Here is a 24,370-nt window from a genome sequence, read left to right as displayed (position 1 = left end):
TTGCTGTAAAAAACTCTTACTGTAAAAAAGAAGTTCCTAATTTCCAGCTGGTATCTTTCTGTCCATAATTTAAACTCATGATAGCAAGTCCTATCGTCTACTGCCAACAGAAACAACTACTTCTCCTCTAATTGACTGCCTGTCAAATACTTAATACTTTCAAATACTTAATTTTGTTTCTAGAAATCAAAAGAAGGATACTTTCCTTAAACAAGGAACTTTACCATATTTCTAAAACATGTTTTTGAAACAGTCCAACAGGGAGAATTATCTCCCATTTTCTACCTTCGCTAACCAGCCACATAGGAAACAACAGGACTTTATGATTTTTGGACCTAATGGAATTTCTAACGGAAAAGCAGACCCCATTAGTAACCCCCTCTCAGCACACACAAATAATTAGTAACCCACTCTCGGGAACTGGTGAGAACCTGCTGGATCCGCCCTCTGTATATATGTTCATGTGACGATGATGAATATTTATTTGCGGTCAACAATCAGTATAAAACAACAATAGAAAAATTTAAAATAGAAGGTCTCAGTGGCTTTTAGGTACACCCAGATAAAAAGAGTAGTCAGTATCATAGCACTTCATAGTACAGGAAGTCCTCTATCCTCCTAATTTTCTAAATTTGTTTTCCAAGAGGCAAAACTGTGCAGCAGATCGAGAGACCCGTTGGTCCTTGCCCAGAAATAAATGGTCCATTCTCCATCTGTTATCTTTCTCTACCCAGCCAGCCAATATAGGTCCTAATATGTCATCTCTGAACTTATTATATATAGGTCATTTTAGGAATTTATGTTCTAAAGCATGGGTCTGCAACCTGCGGCTCTCCAGATGTTCATGGACTACAATTCCCACCAGCCAATTGGCCTGGGGTGGGGGGGGGGGGGGGTGTGGGGGTGGGGGGGTTGGGCCGGCGGGGGTGTGGGTGGGGGGGGGGGTGGGGGGGGGGGGGTGGTGGGGGGGGGGGGGGGTGGGGGGGGGGGCGGTGGGGGGGGGGGGGGGGTTTTGGGGGGGGGGGGGTTTGTGGGGGGGGGGGGGTGGGGGGGGGGGGGGGGGGGGGGGGGTGGGGGTGGGGGGGGGGGGGGGTGGGGGGGCGGGGGGGTTTGGGGGGGGGGGGGTGGGGGGGGGGGGGGGGGGGGGGGGGGGGGGGTGGGGGGGGGGGGGGGTGGGGGGGGGGGGGGGTGGGGGGGGGGGGGGGTGGGGGGGGGGGGGGGTGGGGGGGGGGGGGGGTGGGGGGGGGGGGGGGTGGGGGGGGGGGGGGGTGGGGGGGGGGGGGGGTGGGGGGGGGGGGGGGTGGGGGGGGGGGGGGGTGGGGGGGGGGGGGGGTGGGGGGGGGGGGGGGTGGGGGGGGGGGGGGGTGGGGGGGGGGGGGGGTGGGGGGGGGGGGGGGTGGGGGGGGGGGGGGGTGGGGGGGGGGGGGGGTGGGGGGGGGGGGGGGTGGGGGGGGGGGGGGGTGGGGGGGGGGGGGGGTGGGGGGGGGGGGGGGTGGGGGGGGGGGGGGGTGGGGGGGGGGGGGGGTGGGGGGGGGGGGGGGTGGGGGGGGGGGGGGGTGGGGGGGGGGGGGGGTGGGGGGGGGGGGGGGTGGGGGGGGGGGGGGGTGGGGGGGGGGGGGGGTGGGGGGGGGGGGGGGTGGGGGGGGGGGGGGGTGGGGGGGGGGGGGGGTGGGGGGGGGGGGGGGTGGGGGGGGGGGGGGGTGGGGGGGGGGGGGGGTGGGGGGGGGGGGGGGTGGGGGGGGGGGGGGGTGGGGGGGGGGGGGGGTGGGGGGGGGGGGGGGTGGGGGGGGGGGGGGGTGGGGGGGGGGGGGGGTGGGGGGGGGGGGGGGTGGGGGGGGGGGGGGGTGGGGGGGGGGGGGGGTGGGGGGGGGGGGGGGTGGGGGGGGGGGGGGGTGGGGGGGGGGGGGGGTGGGGGGGGGGGGGGGTGGGGGGGGGGGGGGGTGGGGGGGGGGGGGGGTGGGGGGGGGGGGGGGTGGGGGGGGGGGGGGGTGGGGGGGGGGGGGGGTGGGGGGGGGGGGGGGTGGGGGGGGGGGGGGGTGGGGGGGGGGGGGGGTGGGGGGGGGGGGGGGTGGGGGGGGGGGGGGGTGGGGGGGGGGGGGGGTGGGGGGGGGGGGGGGTGGGGGGGGGGGGGGGTGGGGGGGGGGGGGGGTGGGGGGGGGGGGGGGTGGGGGGGGGGGGGGGTGGGGGGGGGGGGGGGTGGGGGGGGGGGGGGGTGGGGGGGGGGGGGGGTGGGGGGGGGGGGGGGTGGGGGGGGGGGGGGGTGGGGGGGGGGGGGGGTGGGGGGGGGGGGGGGTGGGGGGGGGGGGGGGTGGGGGGGGGGGGGGGTGGGGGGGGGGGGGGGTGGGGGGGGGGGGGGGTGGGGGGGGGGGGGGGTGGGGGGGGGGGGGGGTGGGGGGGGGGGGGGGTGGGGGGGGGGGGGGGTGGGGGGGGGGGGGGGTGGGGGGGGGGGGGGGTGGGGGGGGGGGGGGGTGGGGGGGGGGGGGGGTGGGGGGGGGGGGGGGTGGGGGGGGGGGGGGGTGGGGGGGGGGGGGGGTGGGGGGGGGGGGGGGTGGGGGGGGGGGGGGGTGGGGGGGGGGGGGGGTGGGGGGGGGGGGGGGTGGGGGGGGGGGGGGGTGGGGGGGGGGGGGGGTGGGGGGGGGGGGGGGTGGGGGGGGGGGGGGGTGGGGGGGGGGGGGGGTGGGGGGGGGGGGGGGTGGGGGGGGGGGGGGGTGGGGGGGGGGGGGGGTGGGGGGGGGGGGGGGTGGGGGGGGGGGGGGGTGGGGGGGGGGGGGGGTGGGGGGGGGGGGGGGTGGGGGGGGGGGGGGGTGGGGGGGGGGGGGGGTGGGGGGGGGGGGGGGTGGGGGGGGGGGGGGGTGGGGGGGGGGGGGGGTGGGGGGGGGGGGGGGTGGGGGGGGGGGGGGGTGGGGGGGGGGGGGGGTGGGGGGGGGGGGGGGTGGGGGGGGGGGGGGGTGGGGGGGGGGGGGGGTGGGGGGGGGGGGGGGTGGGGGGGGGGGGGGGTGGGGGGGGGGGGGGGTGGGGGGGGGGGGGGGTGGGGGGGGGGGGGGGTGGGGGGGGGGGGGGGTGGGGGGGGGGGGGGGTGGGGGGGGGGGGGGGTGGGGGGGGGGGGGGGTGGGGGGGGGGGGGGGTGGGGGGGGGGGGGGGTGGGGGGGGGGGGGGGTGGGGGGGGGGGGGGGTGGGGGGGGGGGGGGGTGGGGGGGGGGGGGGGTGGGGGGGGGGGGGGGTGGGGGGGGGGGGGGGTGGGGGGGGGGGGGGGTGGGGGGGGGGGGGGGTGGGGGGGGGGGGGGGTGGGGGGGGGGGGGGGTGGGGGGGGGGGGGGGTGGGGGGGGGGGGGGGTGGGGGGGGGGGGGGGTGGGGGGGGGGGGGGGTGGGGGGGGGGGGGGGTGGGGGGGGGGGGGGGTGGGGGGGGGGGGGGGTGGGGGGGGGGGGGGGTGGGGGGGGGGGGGGGTGGGGGGGGGGGGGGGTGGGGGGGGGGGGGGGTGGGGGGGGGGGGGGGTGGGGGGGGGGGGGGGTGGGGGGGGGGGGGGGTGGGGGGGGGGGGGGGTGGGGGGGGGGGGGGGTGGGGGGGGGGGGGGGGGGGGGGGGGGGGGGGTGGGGGGGGGGGGGGGTGGGGGGGGGGGGGGGTGGGGGGGGTGGCGGGGGGGGGGGTGGGGGGGGTGGGGGGGGGGGGCGTTGGGGGGGGGGGGTGGGTGGGGGGGTAGGGGGGTGGGGGTAGTGGGGGGGGTGGGGGGGGGGGGGGGGGGGGGGGGGGGGGGGTGGGGGGGGGGGGGGGGGGGGGGGGGGGGGGGTGGTGGTGGGGGGGTGGGGGGGGGGAGGGGGAGGCGGGTGGGGGGGGGGGGGGGGAGGGTGGGGGGGGGGGGGGGGGGGGGGGGGGGGGTGGATTGTAGTCCATAACATCTGGAGTGCCAAAGGTTCGCCACCACTGTCATACAGGAAAGCAAAAATACCCCAAAACAAATAAACAGCCAGAAAAATAGAAAGCAAAATGAAAACAAGCATGTGACCGCTGAAGTGAAGGAGTTTCTGGATTTTCCGGGAAACTCTCCCGGGGACGCAACAGCATCGCAAGTTTTCACAGCCGGAACTGACTGACTGTTGTGGATTTTCCAAGCTGTGTCGCGAAGGTCTGGTCATTTCTTGCATTTCTGGCTGGCGTCTTCAGAGGCATGTCACGGCGAGATGTGTTTCACTCCGCGGCACGGTGAAATACATCTTGCCGCAACACACCTCTCAAGACGCCGGCCGTAGATTCGGGCGAAACGGTAGGAGCAAAAATAACCAGACCACCATCTCACCGCCCGGAAAACCTGCAACGGCCTCCCGAGAACGTTGCAGAGGACTCCACGAGTTCCCAAGAAGAAAAGTTCAGACTCTTAAATAGGATTAAAACAAGTCAGATCAAAGCTTAGATACCTGTTTCAAACTGCCGGCCAGGACTTTGGCTGCAAGAATGAGTCCAGAAGGACATTTCCACATTCCTCCCGCAACATCCTTTGGAGCTGCTCTGCCTAGATTTCGTTCCCCTCTCCCGGTTCTGAAAACAGCCCCAGCGAAATGCCACAAGTTTGCAACCCAGCCTCCCCGTCGTCCTCTCCCTTACTGAGGAGAAAATACGAAATTCCTGGCGGGGCTAAATGGGCTGCAGCCGCTTCGCTGTGGGCACAGCTTGTGCATTAGCAAGCGCACCAGAACTATTTTTTGCATTCGGCGATGCTGCGTGGCGTTTCCCGAAGTCCCCCCTGGGCTAGGCGGGAAAATTCTATTAGCGCTGCCGCCTGGAACCCTGCAATGCTTTCCCGATGAAATAATAATCACGGCAGGCCCCCCAGTGAAACGGCGGCCGGCTGCACCTCCAAAGTGCTCGTGGAGCATTAGCAGAGTCCTCCCACGCTGGCTGCTGAACACCTTCTGTGTGGCGTTCAAAGGCAGCGTGAGCCAACCTGGAAGTTTGGGTGGGCGGGAAAAGCTGCTCGGGGTGGGAAAGAACAACCTACAAAGAGAGTGTGCACAAAAATGCCAGCTTGGGGCTGTCCAAGAGGGGGTCCGCATTTGGGACAAAGCTATACTGAGAATCCCCTTTGTTAGACTACCAGTTGCCAGATACCTTTATTTACTGACTGAGGCCTGATTAGCGGACAGCTCTTACCTTTGCCAGATGAAACGTTTTACCTTCCTTCAGCAGCAGTGGCGTAGTGGTTAAGAGCAGGTGCACTCTAATCTGGAGAATCGGGTTTGATTCCCTGCTCTGCCACTTGAGCTGTGGAGGATTATCTGGGGAACCAGATTAGCTTGTGCACGCCAACACACGCCAGCTGGGTGACCTTGGGCTAGTCACAGCTTTTCAGAGCTCTCTCAGCCCCACCCAACTCACAGAGTGTTTGTTGGGGGGGGGGGAGGAAGGAAAAGCCCGTTTGAGTTTCCTTAGAGGAGAGGAAGGGTGGGGGGTAGTATAAATCCAAACTCTTTTTCTCTTCTTCTCCCTCCAACAAGGACGACGTCTGGGGATTCCTTATAAAGACAGGAAATGTTTATGTGATCCGGATTGTGTAGAATCTGTATCCCCCATGATGTTATACTGTTCCTTTTATGTTTTATGTAGGGAAAAGTATGCAGCCCCCCTTCTGTGAAAGGCTGAAGCGGCAACTGATGAACAGAAATGGAAAATAAAGAACCAGGAACAACTCAGAATGTTCAACAGGATCCATTACCAGGAGACATTAAACCCAGCTTTTGGGAAAGTGGAAAGTTATTTTTCTTACTGACCACCTCAAAGCAAGCAAAACTGGTGCTGGGCCAGTGCCGTTGGAGAGGACGTCCCACAAAAAGGTGCCATCACAGAAAAGGCCCTGCCTTCAAATTGCCATCTGCCTTTAACCTGAGCAGTGTGAAAGGAATGAGCTGTGATCCAGGAGGTTTCCCAATTCAAATCTCTAATGCTACTCTATCTTGTACAGGGTTACTGTACAAACTGTAAGAAGAAGAAGAAGAGCTTGGATTTATATCCCCCCTTTCTCTCCTGTAAGGGGCTTACAATCTCCTTTCTTTTCCCCCCACACAACAAACACCCTGTGAGGTGGGTGGGGCTGAGAGAGCTCCGAAGAACTGTGACGAGCCCAAGGTCACCCAGCTGGCATGTGCTGGAATGCACAAGCTAACCTGATTCACCCGATAAGCCTCCACAGCTCAAGTGGCTGTGGAGCTATCAAACCCAGTTCTCCAGATTAGAGTGCACCTGCTGTTAATCATCACACCACGCTGGTAAGAAGGTAACATGTGTGAAGCACTTTATATCCTGAAACCACTCTACAAATATTTCCTTGGGGTCCCTTTCGGGGGGGGGGGGGCTCACAGACTCTCAAGAGCAGGGGGAGACCAGGAAGCAAATCCCCACTCAGTTAAGTAGCATTCTGGGGGACCTTCGTTAGTTACTAACTCTCATCTTCACCGATCAACCTGGCCCCAGGGCACTTAGTTAAAAGCCACGGAACTGGGCCACGTTTTGCTTGGATTTGGTAAAGGGAATTTTGATCCTCAAAAGCAACTGGTATGGAAACCGTGTCGGACTCGAATCTTGCTCTTCTCCTGCAGACCAAAATGGCTACCCACATGAAGCTATTTTACTTCTATGCAGGGGCATATCCGGCAGAGGGACGTGGGGGTTCAACTGACCCCCAGGCGCCACCCATGAGGTCATGTGAGGGTGCAAAATTGTGCCCCCAACGTGGCCTGAGGGAGCAGCCGGGCCGGGCACCTGCCGCCCCCGGAGGAGGTAAGCGGGGCACAGGGGGAAGGGCGGAAGCAGGTGTTGTCCCCCAGGCGCCATTTTATCTTGGTAAGTCTCCGCTTCTACGCCGAGTGTGACTCGCCCTTCACTTCATAAAAGCGTCAGATGCCCACGTTTTCAACAGCTCTGAGAGCGCTTTTCCATCAAGTTAAACGAAAGGGAAGGCAGACACCAATACAGGCAAGCGCTCTGCTCCCTTGAAAAGGTTCTGCCGCTACCGCGAGTGCTTCAGAACAGCCATCTTCTGAAAAGCCATCTTCTTGGGCAACAATCCATTGTATAAGGGCAGAAACGTTCTTCTTTCACCGAACCATTCACATGGGTCATGGGTCTGCAACCTGCGGCTCTCCAGATGTTCAGGAACTACAATTCCCATCAGCCCCTGTCAGCATGGCCAATTGGCCATGCTGGCAGGGGCTGATGGGAATTGTGGTTCCTGAACATCTGGAGAGCCGCAGGTTGCAGACCCATGACATAGGTGTTCGTTTAAAAGGCGACCACTTCAAAATCTTAAACCCACTTAAAATATGACAAAATGAAAACAAGGGCAGTCAATTTTTCTCAATGCGCGCACAATCTTAGCAGACGCATGAGACAGGCAGCGTTGGCTTTGGATACCTGGTGAGTACACTCAGCAACAAACGTGAGTTCCTTACAATCCAGTCCTGCATAGAGTTACTCCAGTGAGTACACTCAGGTGAAAACAGACCAGGCTGGTGGGACAGGGTCAGGCCTGGCGAGGAGGGAAGGGGACGGAGGGAGATTTATCGTCCCCGCACCGGTGTGAACCCGGTGCAAGGTGCACCCCCCGTCCCCTTACAGCTCTGCCACTGACCATATGAATTGGACCTAAACCCAGAGAAATCCTGCACCAGAGGCAGAAGAAGAGTGAGAAAGCAGACGTCCAAGTGCCCCCCCCATCACATATATCTGTGGTGACTACTCTCAGATCAAGGCTCCGGGCTTACCATTTTCAGTTTGTGCTGCTGTAGGATTTCATCCAGGTTCTGTCTTTTCTTGTAGTTGAAATAGAAGTTTTTGCATTGTGAAACACTTTTAGATCCCACCATTCTGGCAATAGCTGACCAGTTGCGTCCATGTTCAAGAAGACCTGCAGAACATAAATAAATTCAGCAGGGTGAGATGGTATAAAGCCCAGTGTGCGTGTGTGTGTGGGTGGGAGGGAGGGAGGGAGGGAAAAGGACCAATCAACACAGTGATGAGGCTTAGAGGGGCAAATATTCTGAAGCCAGAGGTGTCCCTCCAGTGGTGGGATCCAAAAATTTTAGTAACAGGTTCCGATGGTGGTGGGATTCAAACTGTGGCGTAGCGCCAATGGGGCTGGGCGGGGCACGATGGAGGCGTGGTCAGGGTGTGGCATTCCTGGGTGGGGCTGTGGCAAGGACGCGGCCGCTGCGCCGGTCCCCCCGGGCAGGAAGCAGGAATGCACGCAGGCTGCCGCACACACCGGTGCACCTCGCCGCTGGGCACTTCGAGTTCTGCAGCTACTGCGCTGAGAGGAGGCCTTTACTAAGGCAAAAATCACGTGGCAAAATCACCCATTAGTAACCCACTCTCGGCACACACAAATAATGAGCCAGTCGCCTGCTCAGGGAACCATAAACGAGAACCTACTGGATACACCCTCTCCATTCCTCCGTCACTAATAACTGGTACTTTGTCATGCAGCTTCAGATGCCACTACCAGAAAGGCTTACACCTGCAAATTGAACGTAAAGGGCCATTTGGTAAACAAATCAATGAAAACGGCGTTGGAATGGTGCACTTCGCAAGTCACTTTAGCAGCATTATGAACTGCAGCCTACGGCTTCTCCACAGCACGAATGCTTGCCAGGAAAGGAAGATCTCCGTTTACTTTCTAAAAAGACAGGGCAACAGAGCCCTTCGACTTTCCCTGGGGAAGGAGCTGCACAGGAAAGGAGCCTCCAACGGAAAGGAACCGTTCCTTAGAGATGCTAACCTACAGGCACAATTCTACACAAGCTACAATTCTAAAGAAGCCAGAAGTGTATTGTCGAAGGCTTTCACGGCCGGAATCACTGGAGTGTTGTGGGTTTTCCGGGCTTTATGGCCGTGTTCCAGTAGCAATTTCTCTGGAGGTTTTGCCTGCATCTATGGCTGGCATCTTCAGAGGATCCTACAGCCATAAAGCCCAGAAAACCCACAACATTCCAAGCCAGAGGTGACTTCTAAACAAGTCGAAGCAATATTTTTCTTTAAAAAAAATTGTAAGCTACCTTGGAAGCCTGCAGCGAAGACGTCAGTCTTTTAAATAAAGAAATAAAAAGGCAAGTGGTTTCGGCCAGATAGGAGGAAGATGATGGTTGATAGAGATTACGGTGGTGTGTTACCACCACAACCGGAAGTTCCTGCATGCTGCTCAAGCTAAGCGCCCATCCGGCACACCCTTCTTAAGAAATGCTCCTTGTATACAGGAGCAATCTCCTCCAAAGGAGGACACGGGCACCCCGAATCCCCTGGTCCACAAGTACCCAGTTGGCTAATGAGTCAAGCGGCTACAAATCGGCTGGCAAAACGTCTTCTAAAAATGCAATGGTCCATCTGGCCCTGAATTCTAATTTGCCCAGCAGCCAAGCAGATGCCCCCAGAAGGGAAGGAGGCCAGAGACTATTCCTACTGTTCCCTTCCACAATAGAGCTCAGAGGGTAACTGTATCTAAACATGGAAGTTCTATTCAACATCATAGCTTATTGCCCTTGATACACCTGCCACCCCCCATGATTTCTTAGGAACCAAAAAAGATTGTGAAAAGCAAAAGGAATGATTAGAATCATAGAGTTGGAAGAGACCCCAAAGGGCCATCAAGACCAACCCCCTGCAATGCAGGAACACATCATCAAAGCACTCCTGACAGATGGCCATCCAGCCTCTCTTTAAAACCCTTCAAAGGAGGAGACTCCACCACACTCCCAAGGTTGTGCATTCCACTGTCGAATAGCCCTGACTGTTTTTCCTGATGTTTAGGTGGAATCTATTTTCCTTCACCTTGAAGAACCCATCACTCCTGGTTCTAGTCTCAGGAGCAGCAGAAAACAAGCTTGCTCCCTCACCAACATGACATCCCTTCAAATATCTAAACACGGCTGTCATGTCACCTCTTCACCTTCAGTAATATATACACAATGTGTTTTTATTGCAATAGAAATTAGAACCCAAAGATGGCATCTCCAACAACACTGAAACATAAAAATGATTGCACATAACCTACTATACAGATTGACCTGACACATTTTGCTCAGGTCATCTTCGGTGGTCAAAGTACCTGGGCACATCAATAGGAGTTACTGAACAGTTCCAAATAACACAAAAGCCAAAAGAATCGAGTAGAAAGGTAGATTATGAATCTCCATTCAAATGTAGGTCATATAATTATTGCCAAATAGAAGTCTATATTCATTCAGGAGATCATATTATGGGTGGTAATGAAACACCAATGATCTGTCCTTAACCGGATATGAATTCACAGAACGTGTGCAAATTTTTTAAAAAAGGATCTTAAACACAGCTAAACTGCTGACCATCACGACATCCTGTGGAAGTGAATTTCTCAAACGAATGACTCTTTCGATGAAAAAGAAATTTCTTTTGTCAGCCTGGTATCTACTGTCCATCAACTTCATTGGATATTCCTGAATTCTAGTATTATGGAAGAGGAGACGAAAAAACCCTTATCCGTTTTCTCCACCCCGTGGATAATTACGTCATCTGCTATTGTGTCACTCTGAGTGGTCCTTTCTGTACATTTAAAAAAAAATCCAAACTTCTTAGCTCAGGGGTGCCCAACTTTTTTGAGACTGCAGGCACAGAAGGAATTTTGACGTGGTAGCCTCCTTGATCTGAGATTGCAAATGCCTTAGCAGACCAGGTGCTCGGGCAGCAGCAGCAGCAGCAGAAGGCCATTGCTTTCATATCCTGCACGTGAGCTCCCAAAGGCACCTGGTGGGCCACTGCGAGTAGCAGAGTGCTGGACTAGATGGACTCTGGTCTGATCCAGCTGGCTTGTTCTTATGTTCTTATGGTGGGCAAAGAAATACAACGGCTGTCACAAATGACCGCCTTATCCCAAAAATGATCGCCACAGCTTAACTTCCACAACACGGTGCAGATTCGGGCATGTCAAAGCAACATTTTAAAAGATCTGCCCAGTCAATTAAATCTCCAATAGTCAATCGGAAGCCTTGCTGGGCAGAAGACCTCACTGGCACCGCCCACCTCCTGAAAACACACGGCAGGCGCCAGAAAGGGTGTTGGCGGGTGGAGTGATGCCCCTGGGCACTACTTTGGGGTTCACTGCCTTAGCTGCTTCTCACAGAAAAAGTGCCCCAACTTCTTGATCATTGAGGCTGACTTTATCAGCATCTTTCCCAGAACGACAACATCCTTCATAAGAACATAAGAACGAGCCTGCTGGATCAGACCAGAGTCCATCTAGTCCAGCACTCTGCTACTCACTGATGTCTCACCATGAAGCTCTGCGAGCTCACGTGCAGGATGCACAGCAAGGGCCTCTAACTACTGCTGCTCGGCGCACCTGATGCTGCAAACTCCTTTGCAATCAGAGATCAAGGAGGATCAAGATTGGTAGCCATAGAAAATTCATAAGATACCGTGACCAGAACTGTGCATGCACAGTCTATGCGAGGGCATCCCAACGCTGGCTGTTCTGTTTTCAATCTCTTCCCTTAAAAACCCCTCGCGTAGAATTCCCTTTTTTCTTCTTTCGCCGCTGCCACGCTCTGACGCACGCACTTCAATAGCTCCTCTCAAAAAGCCTTCCGAGCGAATTACAATGCAAAGCGAGCCGCCGAAAACATTAAAAGCCAGCCACTACAATAAACAATGAAATACTACATAATAAAGTAATAAAACGTAACATGCCAACGCAGCAGCAAAACCGGTATAACGCCCAAAAGGAAGCCCTGAGATAAAAATCCGCCGTAAAAATTTTAACACGCAGCTAAAATAAATTACCGAACTGGGGAGGGAATGCCTTTAGAAATGGCAGGTGTACCCGGCGGTGGCGGGAAAAGTGGGACAAACAAAGGTAGGTGTTGAGCAAGCCTCTCGAGGAAGCCGAACAACCGCAGGGTGGGTGCTGCCAATTAACTTCAACTGAAAGAATCTCAGATAAGGCGGGCTGGGACAGGCCTCTGCTTGAGAGACCGGGGAGAGCAGCAGCCAGCCAGAGAAGACAGTCGCAGAGACCAACAGTCTGACTTGGCAGGAGCCATGGGAAGACGCCGACGGGATTCGGGACAAGCGAGGAGGGGGCTGCGGCACTTTGCAAGCGGAAGGCCGCAGGGTCAGTCCCGGGAACCCCTCGTTAGAAAGGTCTCGGGCAGCCGCCGCTGGGAAAGGCCTTTGACCGGAAGTGACCCTCCGGGGTCTCCAAATAGAAAAGCGGACATAACTGAGTTAGACAGGCCGTTGGTCTGACTCAGTGCGCGGCTGCCTCAGATGCCCCCCACAGGCTCAAAGAAACAACCAAAGGACGCACCATCAGCGTAGCTGGACTGAGGGTGCGACAGACACACTTTTTTTTAAAGGGAAAAAGAGAAAGCTCTCTGCTAAAAATCAGGCTGAGGTTCAAACTGGGCCGGGTCTAGACAGTTCGAGGGTTTTAAAGCAGTGGCCCGAAAGGCGAGTTTCGTCCTGGGAGATGAGGAAAGGCCGTCTTCATAAGAACATAAGAACATAAGAACAAGCCAGCTGGATCAGACCAAAGTCCATCTAGTCCAGCTCTCTGCTACTCACAGTGGCCCACCAGGTGCCTTTGGGAGCTCACATGTAGGATGTGAACGCAATGGCCTTCTGCTGCTGTTGCTCCCGATCACCTGGTCTGTTAAGGCATTTGCAATCTCAGATCAAGGAGGATCAAGATTGGTAGCCATACATCGACTTCTCCTCCATAAATCTGTCCAAGCCCCTTTTAAAGCTATCCAGGTAAGTGGCCATCACCACCTCCTGTGGCAGCATATTCCAAACACCAATCACACGTTGCGTGAAGAAGTGTTTCCTTTGATTAGTCCTAATTCTTCCCCCCAGCATTTTCAATGAATGCCCCCTGGTTCTAGTATTGTGAGAAAGAGAGAAAAATTTCCAGAGCACCTCTTCCAGAGCACCTCTCGTTCCTCGGAGCCCACCCCGCAGTCTGCAGAGCTCTCAAGGCCAACAGGGCCAAACCCCCCAAATCAGCCCCATGACGGACCAGCCAGCTCTCGTCCGAAGCGTCGAGGTCTTTTCCTTTCAAGGCGCTTCATGCTCCAACATCTGGCTTCCGTCCCACATGGTCAAGTTCAAAGGTGGGACCAGCAGCTGTGCAAGGAAACCAGGCCGGGGGTGGGGGGACAACGAGGCTGCGTCGAGAAAGGCGGGCACCCCGCCACCTGCCCGAGTTTGGCAATCTCAACCGTGACACTTTGACGCTTGCTTTCTTTGCGACGTTTAGTCCGCAGCTGCCTCTTTGGGGACGGGGTAAGGATGTGCGATCTCTGACACCTCCTTCATTTTCTCCTCCTTTTGATAGGAGCCATGGGGACTAGAAACCTGCTTTTGTAATGAAGAAAGGAAAAAGGAAGCTGGGATTCTCAGCCTACTGAATGTTGGACTCACCAGCAGAGTTTGCCTTTGGGCAGAACTCGCCAGGAGGACAGGCATCCCCATTTCCCCCTCCGGTCTGATTTTAATGTCCAAAAACTCAGGGCCGGAGGGAACACAGTCTGAGTTCGAATGTGATCGCAGCTGCCCGCCCCTCCCCAAATGAAAGCACTCAGGGGGAGGGGGCTGTCGGTCTCTCGTCCTCAATTCCCGCTTGGTCGAAAAAGGGCGGGGGGGGGAATTCAATGGCCCGCTCTGTAGGGTTGTACTAAGAAAAATTCCACAAACGTCACACAGCGCCCGGGATGCTGGGAGGCGCTTGAGAAATGAAGGGCAATTTGAAGAACTGCTTTCAGCTTCTGTTTTGGCAACAGCCCCCACCCACGGGCCCTTCCAAGCAGGCACACCCCAAAACCTGGTCCTTGGAGGGGGCTCGTTCGGGAGTCCGACCGCTTCCCAGCTGACTGAATGTGCCCCGCAGGAACAGTGCCGGGATCCGTGGGCTACCTTCCCACGAAGGCCGCTCCCTCCCGGCAGTGGCGGGGGAACCACGCAGGTGTCCCTCTCAGGCGGCCTCGCTGCCAAGGTACACACCCAAAGTCTCCCCTGCAGGAGCAAACTGGTGCGTACAGCTGCCCTTATCTTAACAGTAACAAAAACCCAAACACCAACACCTGCTTCCCAAAACTATAATTATCCACACACACACACACACACATCCACTCGCACACACGCCTGAGGAGGGAGATGTCAGCAGCCGCCCTCCGCTCTGCCAGGGAACACCCACCGCTCACACAGCACAAACAGGCCCCTGTCGAGCAGAATGGCAGACTGACCCCCCCCAAACCCCCAGTGTGACCCCCCCCAAACCCGCAGTGAAACTGGAAGCCCCCATGGGTTGCCCGACAAATTGCCGCCGCGCAAACAGGACGCAACTCCAGCCTTTGGCAAAATAAAACGGCATACTTTTTCTCCCTCCCTGCGCCTCTGTTGAAATAATGACTCAAGACAGATCTTCGGCTCCAAACCGGTTCTGCATTTTGGGGTTTCAAGGGCTGCTATTTTGGTACTGCACAGCTCTAATGGTACTCGCACACACACACACACACAAACACACGCAGATATCCTGGCCTGGCTGCCCCACTGCAGGCAAACAGGAATAGACCCCCCCCCTCCATGAACACACACAACAACCACACACATACACATACACATACACACACACACACACACACACACACACACACACGCAGAGAAATCTCTGTAGTCCCCTCAGATGACTCAAGACTTACATTCTCTTCTCCTAGCTTCACCTGCCGGCAAATCTACCGAAGAAAACATGCGGCGGCGGCGGAGAGCTCTTTGGAGTCAGGCGCACGAGAGAGAGAGAGAGAGAGAAAAACAAGGAGGCGGCAGGAAAAAGAAAGCGAAGGGTTACCAGTCCTCTCCTCTCCTCTCGCCTTCCTGCCTCTGCTCCGGCTGGCTCCCCTCGGAGCAGGCAAAGCTGTGTCCTGGCTCCAAACCCGAGAGCCCCAGGCGGCCAGGGAGAATAATCCGGAGTGGACGAGAGGTCAGCGACGGCGGGGATCCCTTTGCCCAAAGTTGCAGGGAGTGCAGGGAGCGCGTGCCAGCCGGGGCGGCTTGGCTCCCCTGTGCTCCACTCCGGTGGGCAGACAACCCCCCCTAAGGCTCTGCCCCCCCCCCTCCACTCCCACCTGCTGGGTGCCTCGGAGGATCCCGGCTGCCGATCTGTTAAGGTGGATCCAAAAGTTCTCAGGGACGGGTTGGCCGCAGCCTCTCCCCCTGGCACCTGCCCTCCTGGAGAGGAGGGGCGACCTCGGGGGATGCTCCCTGCCAAGAGGGGCGACCTCAAGGGAGGCTGGGCAGCCCTGCCAAAAAGGCAGACGGACAGCCGCAGCAGCAGCAGCAGCAGCAGCAGAAGCAGCAGCGGTGCAGCCTTCCCCGGCTCATGGTGTCAGCTGAGGGAAAAGCAAGAGCAGGAGGAGGCGGGCGGACTCTCTGCTGCCGCTGCCGCTGCTGCTCTCCGCCCCGCTTCCCTCCCGGCACCCTCCACCCCCGCACTCGCCTCCGGCGGCCAACCCTGCCCCCGGGTGACCCAGGCGTTTGCGTCGTCTGAATGTGACCTCTAGACAGAGCCTTAATAAGCGGCGTGGCACCGGCCCAAGATGACAAGGGTGCGGCCAACTTGGCAAGGGACTCCTCTCTCTCTCTCTCTCTCTCTCTCCCCCTCTCTCTCATCTGAATGTCAACAGCAAGGGGAAACGATCCAGGAAAACAAAGCTTTTCTTAATAGCTTCCTTTCTCTGATGTGAATCAAAGGGGTTTTTCTTGGCAGAGGTGCAGGTTCGGGCAAAAGGGAGGAAGGGAAAAAACAAATACCCCCCCCCCCAACACACACACACACAACTGTTGCTCTGACTGGCCCCCGCTGGTTGCATCCCTGTTTTGCCCCCACCCCACCCCCCACCCCCAGGGAGGGAGGCTTCTGCATTTCTGCCCAGGCATCGAGGTCGGTCAGGGTGCAAAATTGGAGGAGGCCCCCAGAGATAGCCCGAGGGTAAACACACCTCGGCAGTGGGCGTGCACGTGTCAACCTGGTGGGGGGTTTCTAGGCGGGGGAAGCTGCGTGGGTGGGCGCAGAGGCTGCCGATCTCGCTCCGGCGGCGTAGGGGCGGAAACTCAAGAGCTGCTTCGTAGATTAGGCCCTACCTACATGTTAGCCCCGGGAAGCTTTCAGGGTGGGGATAAAAGTGGGAGGTCTGGACCGGGGAGCGCCCTGTTCAAATCCCAACTCTGCCGCCACTTGCGAGGTAGCTTTGGCCAGCTGCTCCCTGCCAGCCTCAGGCCCCTTATCTGCAGAATGGGAACAGGGGTGCGGGATCAACATTCACAGCATATATTAGAAGGATTACAGAGACAGTCAGAGAAGAAGAACAAGAACAAGAACAAGAACAAGAAGAAGAAGAACAAGAAGAAGAAGTGAGGTGGGTGGGGCTGAGAAGCTGTGACTAGCCCAAGGTCACCCAGCTGGCATGTGTGGGAGCGTACAGGCTAATCTGAATTCCCCAGATAAGCCTCCACAGCTCAGGCGGCAGAGCTGGGAATCAAACCTGGTTCCTCCAGATTAGATACATGAGCTCTTAACCTTCTACGCCACTGCTGGATGGTGAGCAAGTGTCGTACAAGCGTGGTTTTGGAAAGAGTTTGAAACCAGTGAGTAGAATGTCCTGTGCAATAAATACTAAACCGAAAGCCAGTGCGGGTACGGTTGCTAAGAGTGCTGGGCAAAGATCCAGGTTCAAATTCCCCGATCTGCCATGGAAGCTCGCTGGGTTAGAATCACAGAGTTGGAAGAGACAGCCTCAAGGGCCATCAAGTCCAACCCCCTGCCATGCAGGAACACACAATCAAAGCACTCCTGACAGATGGCCATCCAGCCTCTCTTTAAAAACCTCCAAAAGAGGAGACTCCACCACACTCCGAGGTCGGGCATTCCACCGTCGAACAGCCCTGACTGTCAGGAAGTTTTTCCTAATGTTTAGGTGGAATCTCTTTTCCTTCACCTTGAACCCATGACTCCTGGTCCTAGGCTCTGGAGCAGCAGAAAACAAGCTTGCTCCCTCCCCAACATGACATCCCTTCAAATATCCAATACAACAACCTTTATTAGGCATACTAAAATAGGCTCCAGAGCGTTACAGACATTTCTGAAGCACAAATCAAAAGTACATTCAAAACACAGTCAGATAAACTGTATCTAGCATTGGACGTTACTTAGAAAGTTCTGTCACTTGTAAAAGAAATTTTGCTACTTCTTCCAAGAGCACGGCCTCTGTATTATTTAACAAAAGCTCCACAACAGAGTTGTCAGAGTCTCTTTCAGATTTGTCTAAGACCAGCCCAGGAGAGAAATTCCTAATACCCACATATCTCCGACAGTCAAGTATAATGTGACCAAGAGTTTCCACTTGGTTTTTACAGTGTGGACAGACCTGATCAAATATCTAAACATGGCTATCATGTCACTTCTTAACCTTCCCTTCTCCAGACTAAACATCCCCAGCTCCCTCTCTCCTCACAGGGCATGGATTCCAGACTTTTTGCCATTTTGGTTGCCCTCTTCTGGACCTGTTCCAGCTGTATCTAATCTGGAGGAACCAGGTTTGATTCCCAGCTCTGCCGCCTGAGCTGTGGAGGCTTATCTGGGGAATTCAGATTAGCCTGTACACTCCCACACACGCCAGCTGGGTGACCTTGGGCGAGTCACAGCTTCTTGGAGCTCTCTCAGCCCCACCCACCTCACAGGGTGTTTGTTGTGAGGGGGGAAGGGCAAGGAGATTGTAAGCCCCTTTGAGTCTCCTGCAGGAGAGAAAGGGGGGATATAAATCCAAACTCTTCTTCTTGTTGTCAATATCCTTCTTGAATTGCGGTGCCCAGAACTGGAGACAACATTCCAGGGTTACTTTGAGCCGGCCACGCCCTCTCAGCCTGACCTACCCTGGCAGGATGGTTGTGAGGATAAAATGGAGGAGAGGAGAATGCTGTGAGCTGCTTCGTGTCCCCAGGGAGGTGTAAGCGTGGTATAAGTGGAAGGAAGGAAGAAGCACATGTGCACTGCATGTGTGGGAAAGTTACACTGAGCTGCAGTTTCCCAGCCTATCCGCACCGTAGGTACATATGCAAGTGCGGAAATCTCCTGGGACCATTTGTTGTACCATTTGTGGTTGCACAGATTCCAACACAGGCTCCACTGATCTTAACCAGGGAGTGGCCAATCTATGGTTCTCCAGATGTTCATGGACTACAATTTCCATCAGCCACTGCCAGCATGGCCAACTGGCATGCTGCGTGCTGGCAGGGGCTGATGGGAATTGTAGCCCATGAACATCTAGAGCACCATAGGTTGGCCACCCCTAAAATTCTTAGGAAAGCAATGCACACAAATGTTTCCTGGGACCCCTTCCTCCATCCTAAGTGACCCCTTTTGCCAGACCCCATCCTAAGTGACCCCTTTCGCCAGCCACAGACGCAGGCGAAACGTCAGGAGAGAATGCTGCTAGAACACGGCCATACAGCCCGGAAACCACACAGCACCCAAATGCACACAAATGTTTCCTGGGCCCCCTTCCTCCATCCTAAGCGACCCCTCTTTCCAAAAGGGCCCCGGAATGGAGCTCAGATGGCTTGCCAGATTATGGATGTGAGATGGAAGGAGAAAGTCAAGAGTATGATGAGCTCCTCTCCAAATTCCCCAAGAATCCAGAGGAGCAAATTCTCTACACAGCCGCTGGCATGATTTCCCCTTAATTGCTTCCTTGAGGTTTTCTAAGCACAGCAATTTAGCAGCCTGCACAGCACCGGAAAGGATCGGCCCTAACCCAGAAGGGATTCAGATCCTTGAGAAGTAGCGGCCCTGGTCTCAGTCTCACAATTCAAACTCGAAGGGCACAAAAGGCAGCGTTCCCCAGGGGTTAAGGCGCCAGGCTTGGGAGACTGGAGTTCACATCTACGCCTGGGCTGTCAAGTCCACCACGTGACCATGTGCCGGGTCAGTTGGTCTCCCAAGGCTGTTGAGTGGAGGTGGAGGGGACAGGGAATTAAGGTCACCCCATTCATGAACAGCAACATGAATTTCTTGGACAAAAAAACCAGGATATGAATGTGACTGCATGATCACACACCCCCTGCCACCACCCCCGCAAACACCATGTTAAAAAGAAGCTGAACTCTACAGCTGGTATAAATTATGCAAATTAAGCTGATTTTGCATACATATGCTCCAAATCGCCTAAGTGTGTTTGGCTTCTGGACACGGCAGCGAGGGCCAAGGGCTATGCTAGGAACTGACACGCTGTACCCTGCTTACGGGAATGCTGACGAATCCCTCCACGTTCTTCCCCGCCGGAAATTTCCCTGCCTACAGACTTCGAAGTGGCTCCACTAAATTAGCGACTGCCCTTTAAAATAAATTTAGAAAACCGGAAGGTGAAGCTCCTTAATTGAGCACCCAGAGCAAATTCTGAACCTGCAACGAAATGCTTGTAGCCTGAGACGTTGTTTAAAACAAACAGCAATCTGAATGAGGCCCCTTCCGCACACACAAAATAATGCGTTTTCAAACCACTTTCACAACTGTTTGCAAGTGGATTTTTAGTATTCCGCACAGCTTCAAAGAGCACTGAAAGCAGTTTGAAAGTGCATGATTCTGCGTGTGCGGAATGAGCCTGAGAGACACCGTGGACTAGAAACTTGGTTGTCGTTTTTCAAACAAACGCTCCAGGGAAATGGCTACGTTACCCAGAAAGGATAATTCTTTGCACCAATAAATACACATGCGTCAAACGTAATTTTACGTAGTGGTAACGCAAGGCCCACTATTGGGAGACGTCACTGAAATGTAGGCAAGACTGCCTCTTGAAAAAGAGAGATAACGCAAAGCCGAGTTCCTCTTTCATTTGGTCCTTTTTCTCCAAACGCGGCTCACGCTACTAGAAGATTCACGAGACCACAAGAGCCAGTGTCTTGCTCAAGAAGCAAGATTCTGAGGTTGCCCATGCCTGCCCCCCTGGCCTTGGCCTCACTGGGTCACACTCGCCCATGCCTCTGACAAGCACAACAGTCATGCAAACCAGCCGGACTCGGGCACGGTTTGTAAACTAAAGCACATGTGGAAGGAAAAGAAACGGAAGGACCGCACCTAGGGGAAGGAGTCCCAGGGTATGCCCCCCCCGCCCGCCCCCAGCACGAGTTTGAAACTGTGGCGGGTGCAGTGGGTATGTTTGGTCTGACCCCAGATTAGCTTCTGGAGAGGAATTCGGTGTCTGATCTTGCAGAGGGCACATCTGTCTGAAAGATCTTGCAGAGGGCACATCTGTCCGGGCTTCAATTGAATGTTGGGCTACACGCAGTGGTGGCGAACCTTTGGGACTCCAGGTGTTATGGACTACAATTCCCATCAGCCCCTGCCAGCATGGCCAATTGGCCATGCTGGCAGCGGCTGATGGGAATTGTAGTCCATAACACCTGGAGTCCCAAAGGTTCGCCACCACTGGCCTACAGCCAAAACTCGCAGGCTGAGAACACCCAACCTGACGGATGATACAAAGAGAGGACTTTGCTACGGTAGAATAATCTTCTCAAAAAGGATATTGAGGAGATAGAAAAAGTGCAGAGAAGGGCAACGAGGATGATTGAGGGACTGGAGCACCTTCCTTATGAAGAGAGGCTGCAGCGTTTGGGACTGCAGCGTTTGGAGAGGAGACGGCTGAGGGGGGATATGATTGAAGTCGATAAAATTATGCATGGGGTAGAAAATGTGGACAGAGAGAAATTTTTCTCTCTTTCTCACAATACTAGAACCAGGGGGCATCCATTGAAAATGCTGGGGGGGAAGAATTAGGACTAATAAAAGGAAACACTTCTTCACGCAACGTGTGATTGGTGTTTGGAATATGCTGCCACAGGAGGTGGTGATGGCCACGAACCTGGATAGCTTTAAAAGGGGCTTGGGCAGATTGATGGAGGAGAAGTCGATCTGTGGCTACCAATCTTGATCCTCCTTGATCTCAGATTGCAAATGCCTTAGCAGACCAGGTGCTCAGGAGCAGCAGCAGCAGAAGGCCCTTGCTTTCACCTCCTGCACGTGAGCTCCCAAGGGCACCTGGTGGGCCACTGCGAGTAGCAGAGAGCTGGACTAGATGGACTCTGGTCTGATCCAGCTGGCTTGTTCTTATGTTCTTAGAAGGACCACCCCTGGGGGAAGAAGTCCCAGGGCATGCCCCCCGCCCCCCCGCCCCCAGCACGAGTTTGAAACTGTGGCCAGTGCAGTGGGTATGTTTGGTGTGACCCTAGATTAGCTTCTGGAGAGGAATTCTGTGTCTGATCTTGCAGAGGGCACATCTGTCACTGTCCGGACTTCAATTGAATGTTGGGCTACAGCCAAAACTCGCAGGCTGAGAACACCCAACCTGATGGATGATACAAAGAGAGGACTTTGCTACTGTAGAATAATCTTCCAGCTCTGACCCTCCGCTCCGTGGCTGGGTGCATAAGGAGACAGGAACTGCATTCTTTATCCACTTCTGGACCCAGCAACCTTTACAAACCGGACATTTGGCGCTGCCACAGAGCTGGACCCACGGATCATGCCTGCGCGAAGACACCGATGGCTAAGACATGTGTTGCTGAAGGCTTTCACGGCCGGAATCACTGGGGTGTTGTGGGGTTTCTGGGCTGTAGGGCCGTGTTCCAGTAGCATTTTCTCCTGACGCTTCGCCTGCATCTATGCCAGCCACAGGAGGAGAAGTCGATTTATGGCTACCAATCTTGATCCTCTTTGATCTGAGATTGCAAATGCCTTAACAGTTCAGGTGCTCGGGAGCAACAGCCACAGAAGGCCATTGCTTTCACCTCCTGCAGGTGAGCTCCCAAAGGCACCTGGTGGGCCACTGCGAGTAGCAGAGAGCTGGACTAGATGGACTCAGGTCTGATCCAGCTGGCTTGTTCTTATGTTCTTATGTTCTTATGCCAGCCACAGATGCAGGCGAAGCATCGGGAGAAAATGCTACTGGAACACGGCCCTACAGCCCAGAAACCCCACAACACTCCGGCTGAGACATGGTTCACATGTACAGGAAAAGATGGCAGAATCATGATAGGATGAACAGTGGCAGAGCAATAGAATGATTTTAGGGAGTGGATTCGAGCTTTGGATATTCTTTCAGGTCTGGAAAAAAAAAACCCACCTCTATGCAAACAGAAAAGTATCACAGCACGGAGAAAAGTTGTTTGTTGATTTCTACTTGTAGGGAGTTTCAAATGCAAAAAGAGCGATGCAACATGGGATCGGCCACCTGCAGTCGGAAGTGAAGCAGACCGCTGTTATTCTCGCGCATGTACAAACCAAGCCCAAGGCCTAATTCCCACTGAGGTGGCAAACTCGGGACTGAGTTGTACATCTCTGACAGCAAAGGACGGCTTGCATAACCGAATGTTCCTGTGTAACCCCTTGTCCCTACACATAGACATCTCAGCATCAAGGGAGGCCTACCTTTGTCCCTGACATGTTTGTTTTCTAAGTGCAAGGACCTGCTTTATGTGCAGTGGTATCCAATCAGGTAAGCCACTGCCAGCAATCTGAAATAGCAGAGCCCAGACACGGTCTCCTGTCCAACTCTTGCTATGGGCTACTACTGCGAGATACAAACCAAAGGATTCTTCTCTCAATACAACGGCTGATAATCTGCCCCTCCGCATTTTCCTTCTCCTCTAATCAAGCTGACTACATTCTGCATTGCCCCGTCGCATCCCGACCCCTTTTCTTGCGATACCCCTCCCCTCTTTCGACTGGGATATAAGGGCTTGGGGACAGGGGCATAGCTGCTGACAACTGCACCCCACAAACATCTGCAACGTTCCCCCCTGCCGCCAGCCATCCCCCTCTGCCCCAAATTGCTGTGGTTTCTTAAAAATTTGGCCTAGTTTCCTTCTAGCCAAGTGGCACTGAGGAGGAGGAGGAGGAGAGTTTGGATTTATACCCTACCTTTCCCTCCTGTTAAGGAGACTCAAGGTGGCTTACAAGCTCCTTTCCCTTCCTCTCCCCACAACAGACACCTGGTGAGGTAGGTGGAGCTGAGAGAGTTCTGTGACGAGCCCAAGGTCACCCAGCAGGAATGTAGGAGTGTGAAAACACACCTGGTTCACCAGATAAGCCTCTGCCACTCAGGTGGAGGGGTGGGGAATCAAACCCAGTTCTCCAGATTAGAATCAACCTGCTCTTAACCACTACACCACGCTGGCTCTCCACTGAGGCCAGCAACAGACTCGGGGCGGGGAACAGCGTACCCTCCCTGGCCTCGTCCCCTTGCTGGCCTTCATGCTGCTCAACTAGAAGGAAAGTAAGCTGAATTTTAAAGAAACTATAAGGGGGGGGGGTTTGCAGGGGAGTTGGCCGCAGGCCTCCCGCAAGCATGTAATATGTGCAGCAGTGGCGTAGGAGGTTAAGAGCTCGTGTATCTAATCTGGAGGAACCGGGTTTGATTCCCAGCTCTGCCGCCTGAGCTGTGGAGGCTTCTCTGGGGAATTCAGATTAGCCTGGGCACTCCCACACACGCCAGCTGGGTGACCTTGGGCTAGTCACAGCTTCTCGGAGCTCTCTCAGCCCCACCCACCTCACAGGGTGTTTGTTGTGAGGGGGGAAGGGCAAGGAGATTGTCAGCCCCTTTGAGTCTCCTGCAGGAGAGAAAGGGGGGATATGAATCCAAACTCCTCCCCCTCCTCCCCTTCTTCTTCTCCTTCTCCTTCTCCTCTACCTGGGTGAAGGGCCCCTCTCGACCCCTCTCACTACACCCAGCTCAGGGATCTCCATTCCCACTTGTATCTGACGAAGGGAGCTTCAACGCTCAAAAGCGTCGACCCTGAAAATCTGGTGGTTTCCAAGAGGCCGCCGGCCTCGAATCTTACTCTCCTCTTGTGACCCAATCTGGCTCCCTTCAGTTTTCAGAATGGCGACAACCACCACCACCACCACCCCGACAAATGGGGCACAATTAAAACACAAAAGGAGGAAAACAAAATTACAGTAATTGGTAGCTACCCCCCACCCCCCCGGCCTTCTCGTTTCGTGTTCTGACATTTACCAAACACATCCCCGTCTTTCTCTCCTATGGAGTTTTTAAAAAATATATATATAACCCAATTCAACCCCAGAAAGCTTGTCATGACAGACAGCCAAGTGTGCGGGAGGGAACGAAACGCCGCCACCACCGCTGCTGTAGGACTGGTGCTAACAGCGATGCTCAGCGGGCGCCCACCCCCACACCTCTGATGCATTACTCAGGATGCTGTAGAAAGGTTTCCCAAGCGAATGTGCAGGCAGAAACATACGGGAGGGGAAGGGGAGGGAGGGAGGAGCACCAGCCCAGGAGAGCT

At 56.2% G+C, this 24,370-nt stretch overlaps 1 protein-coding gene across 1 annotated transcript in view; it reads right to left on the bottom strand.

The window, feature by feature from the left end:
- NCOR2 (nuclear receptor corepressor 2) overlaps positions 1-24,370 on the bottom strand; it is a 343,452-nt gene that overhangs the window by 63,878 nt on the left and 255,204 nt on the right. The window contains 1 exon segment of the mRNA XM_048513864.1: positions 7,746-7,892. Coding sequence (XP_048369821.1) covers positions 7,746-7,892 — 147 coding nt within the window.

The sequence above is a fragment of the Sphaerodactylus townsendi genome, linkage group LG13 (genome assembly GCF_021028975.2).
Source record: "Sphaerodactylus townsendi isolate TG3544 linkage group LG13, MPM_Stown_v2.3, whole genome shotgun sequence".
In the NCBI taxonomy this organism is placed as follows: Eukaryota; Metazoa; Chordata; class Lepidosauria; order Squamata; family Sphaerodactylidae; genus Sphaerodactylus; species Sphaerodactylus townsendi.
The sequence above is the reverse complement of the archived record's forward strand: the minus strand, read 5'-3'. Positions and strand labels throughout refer to the sequence as shown.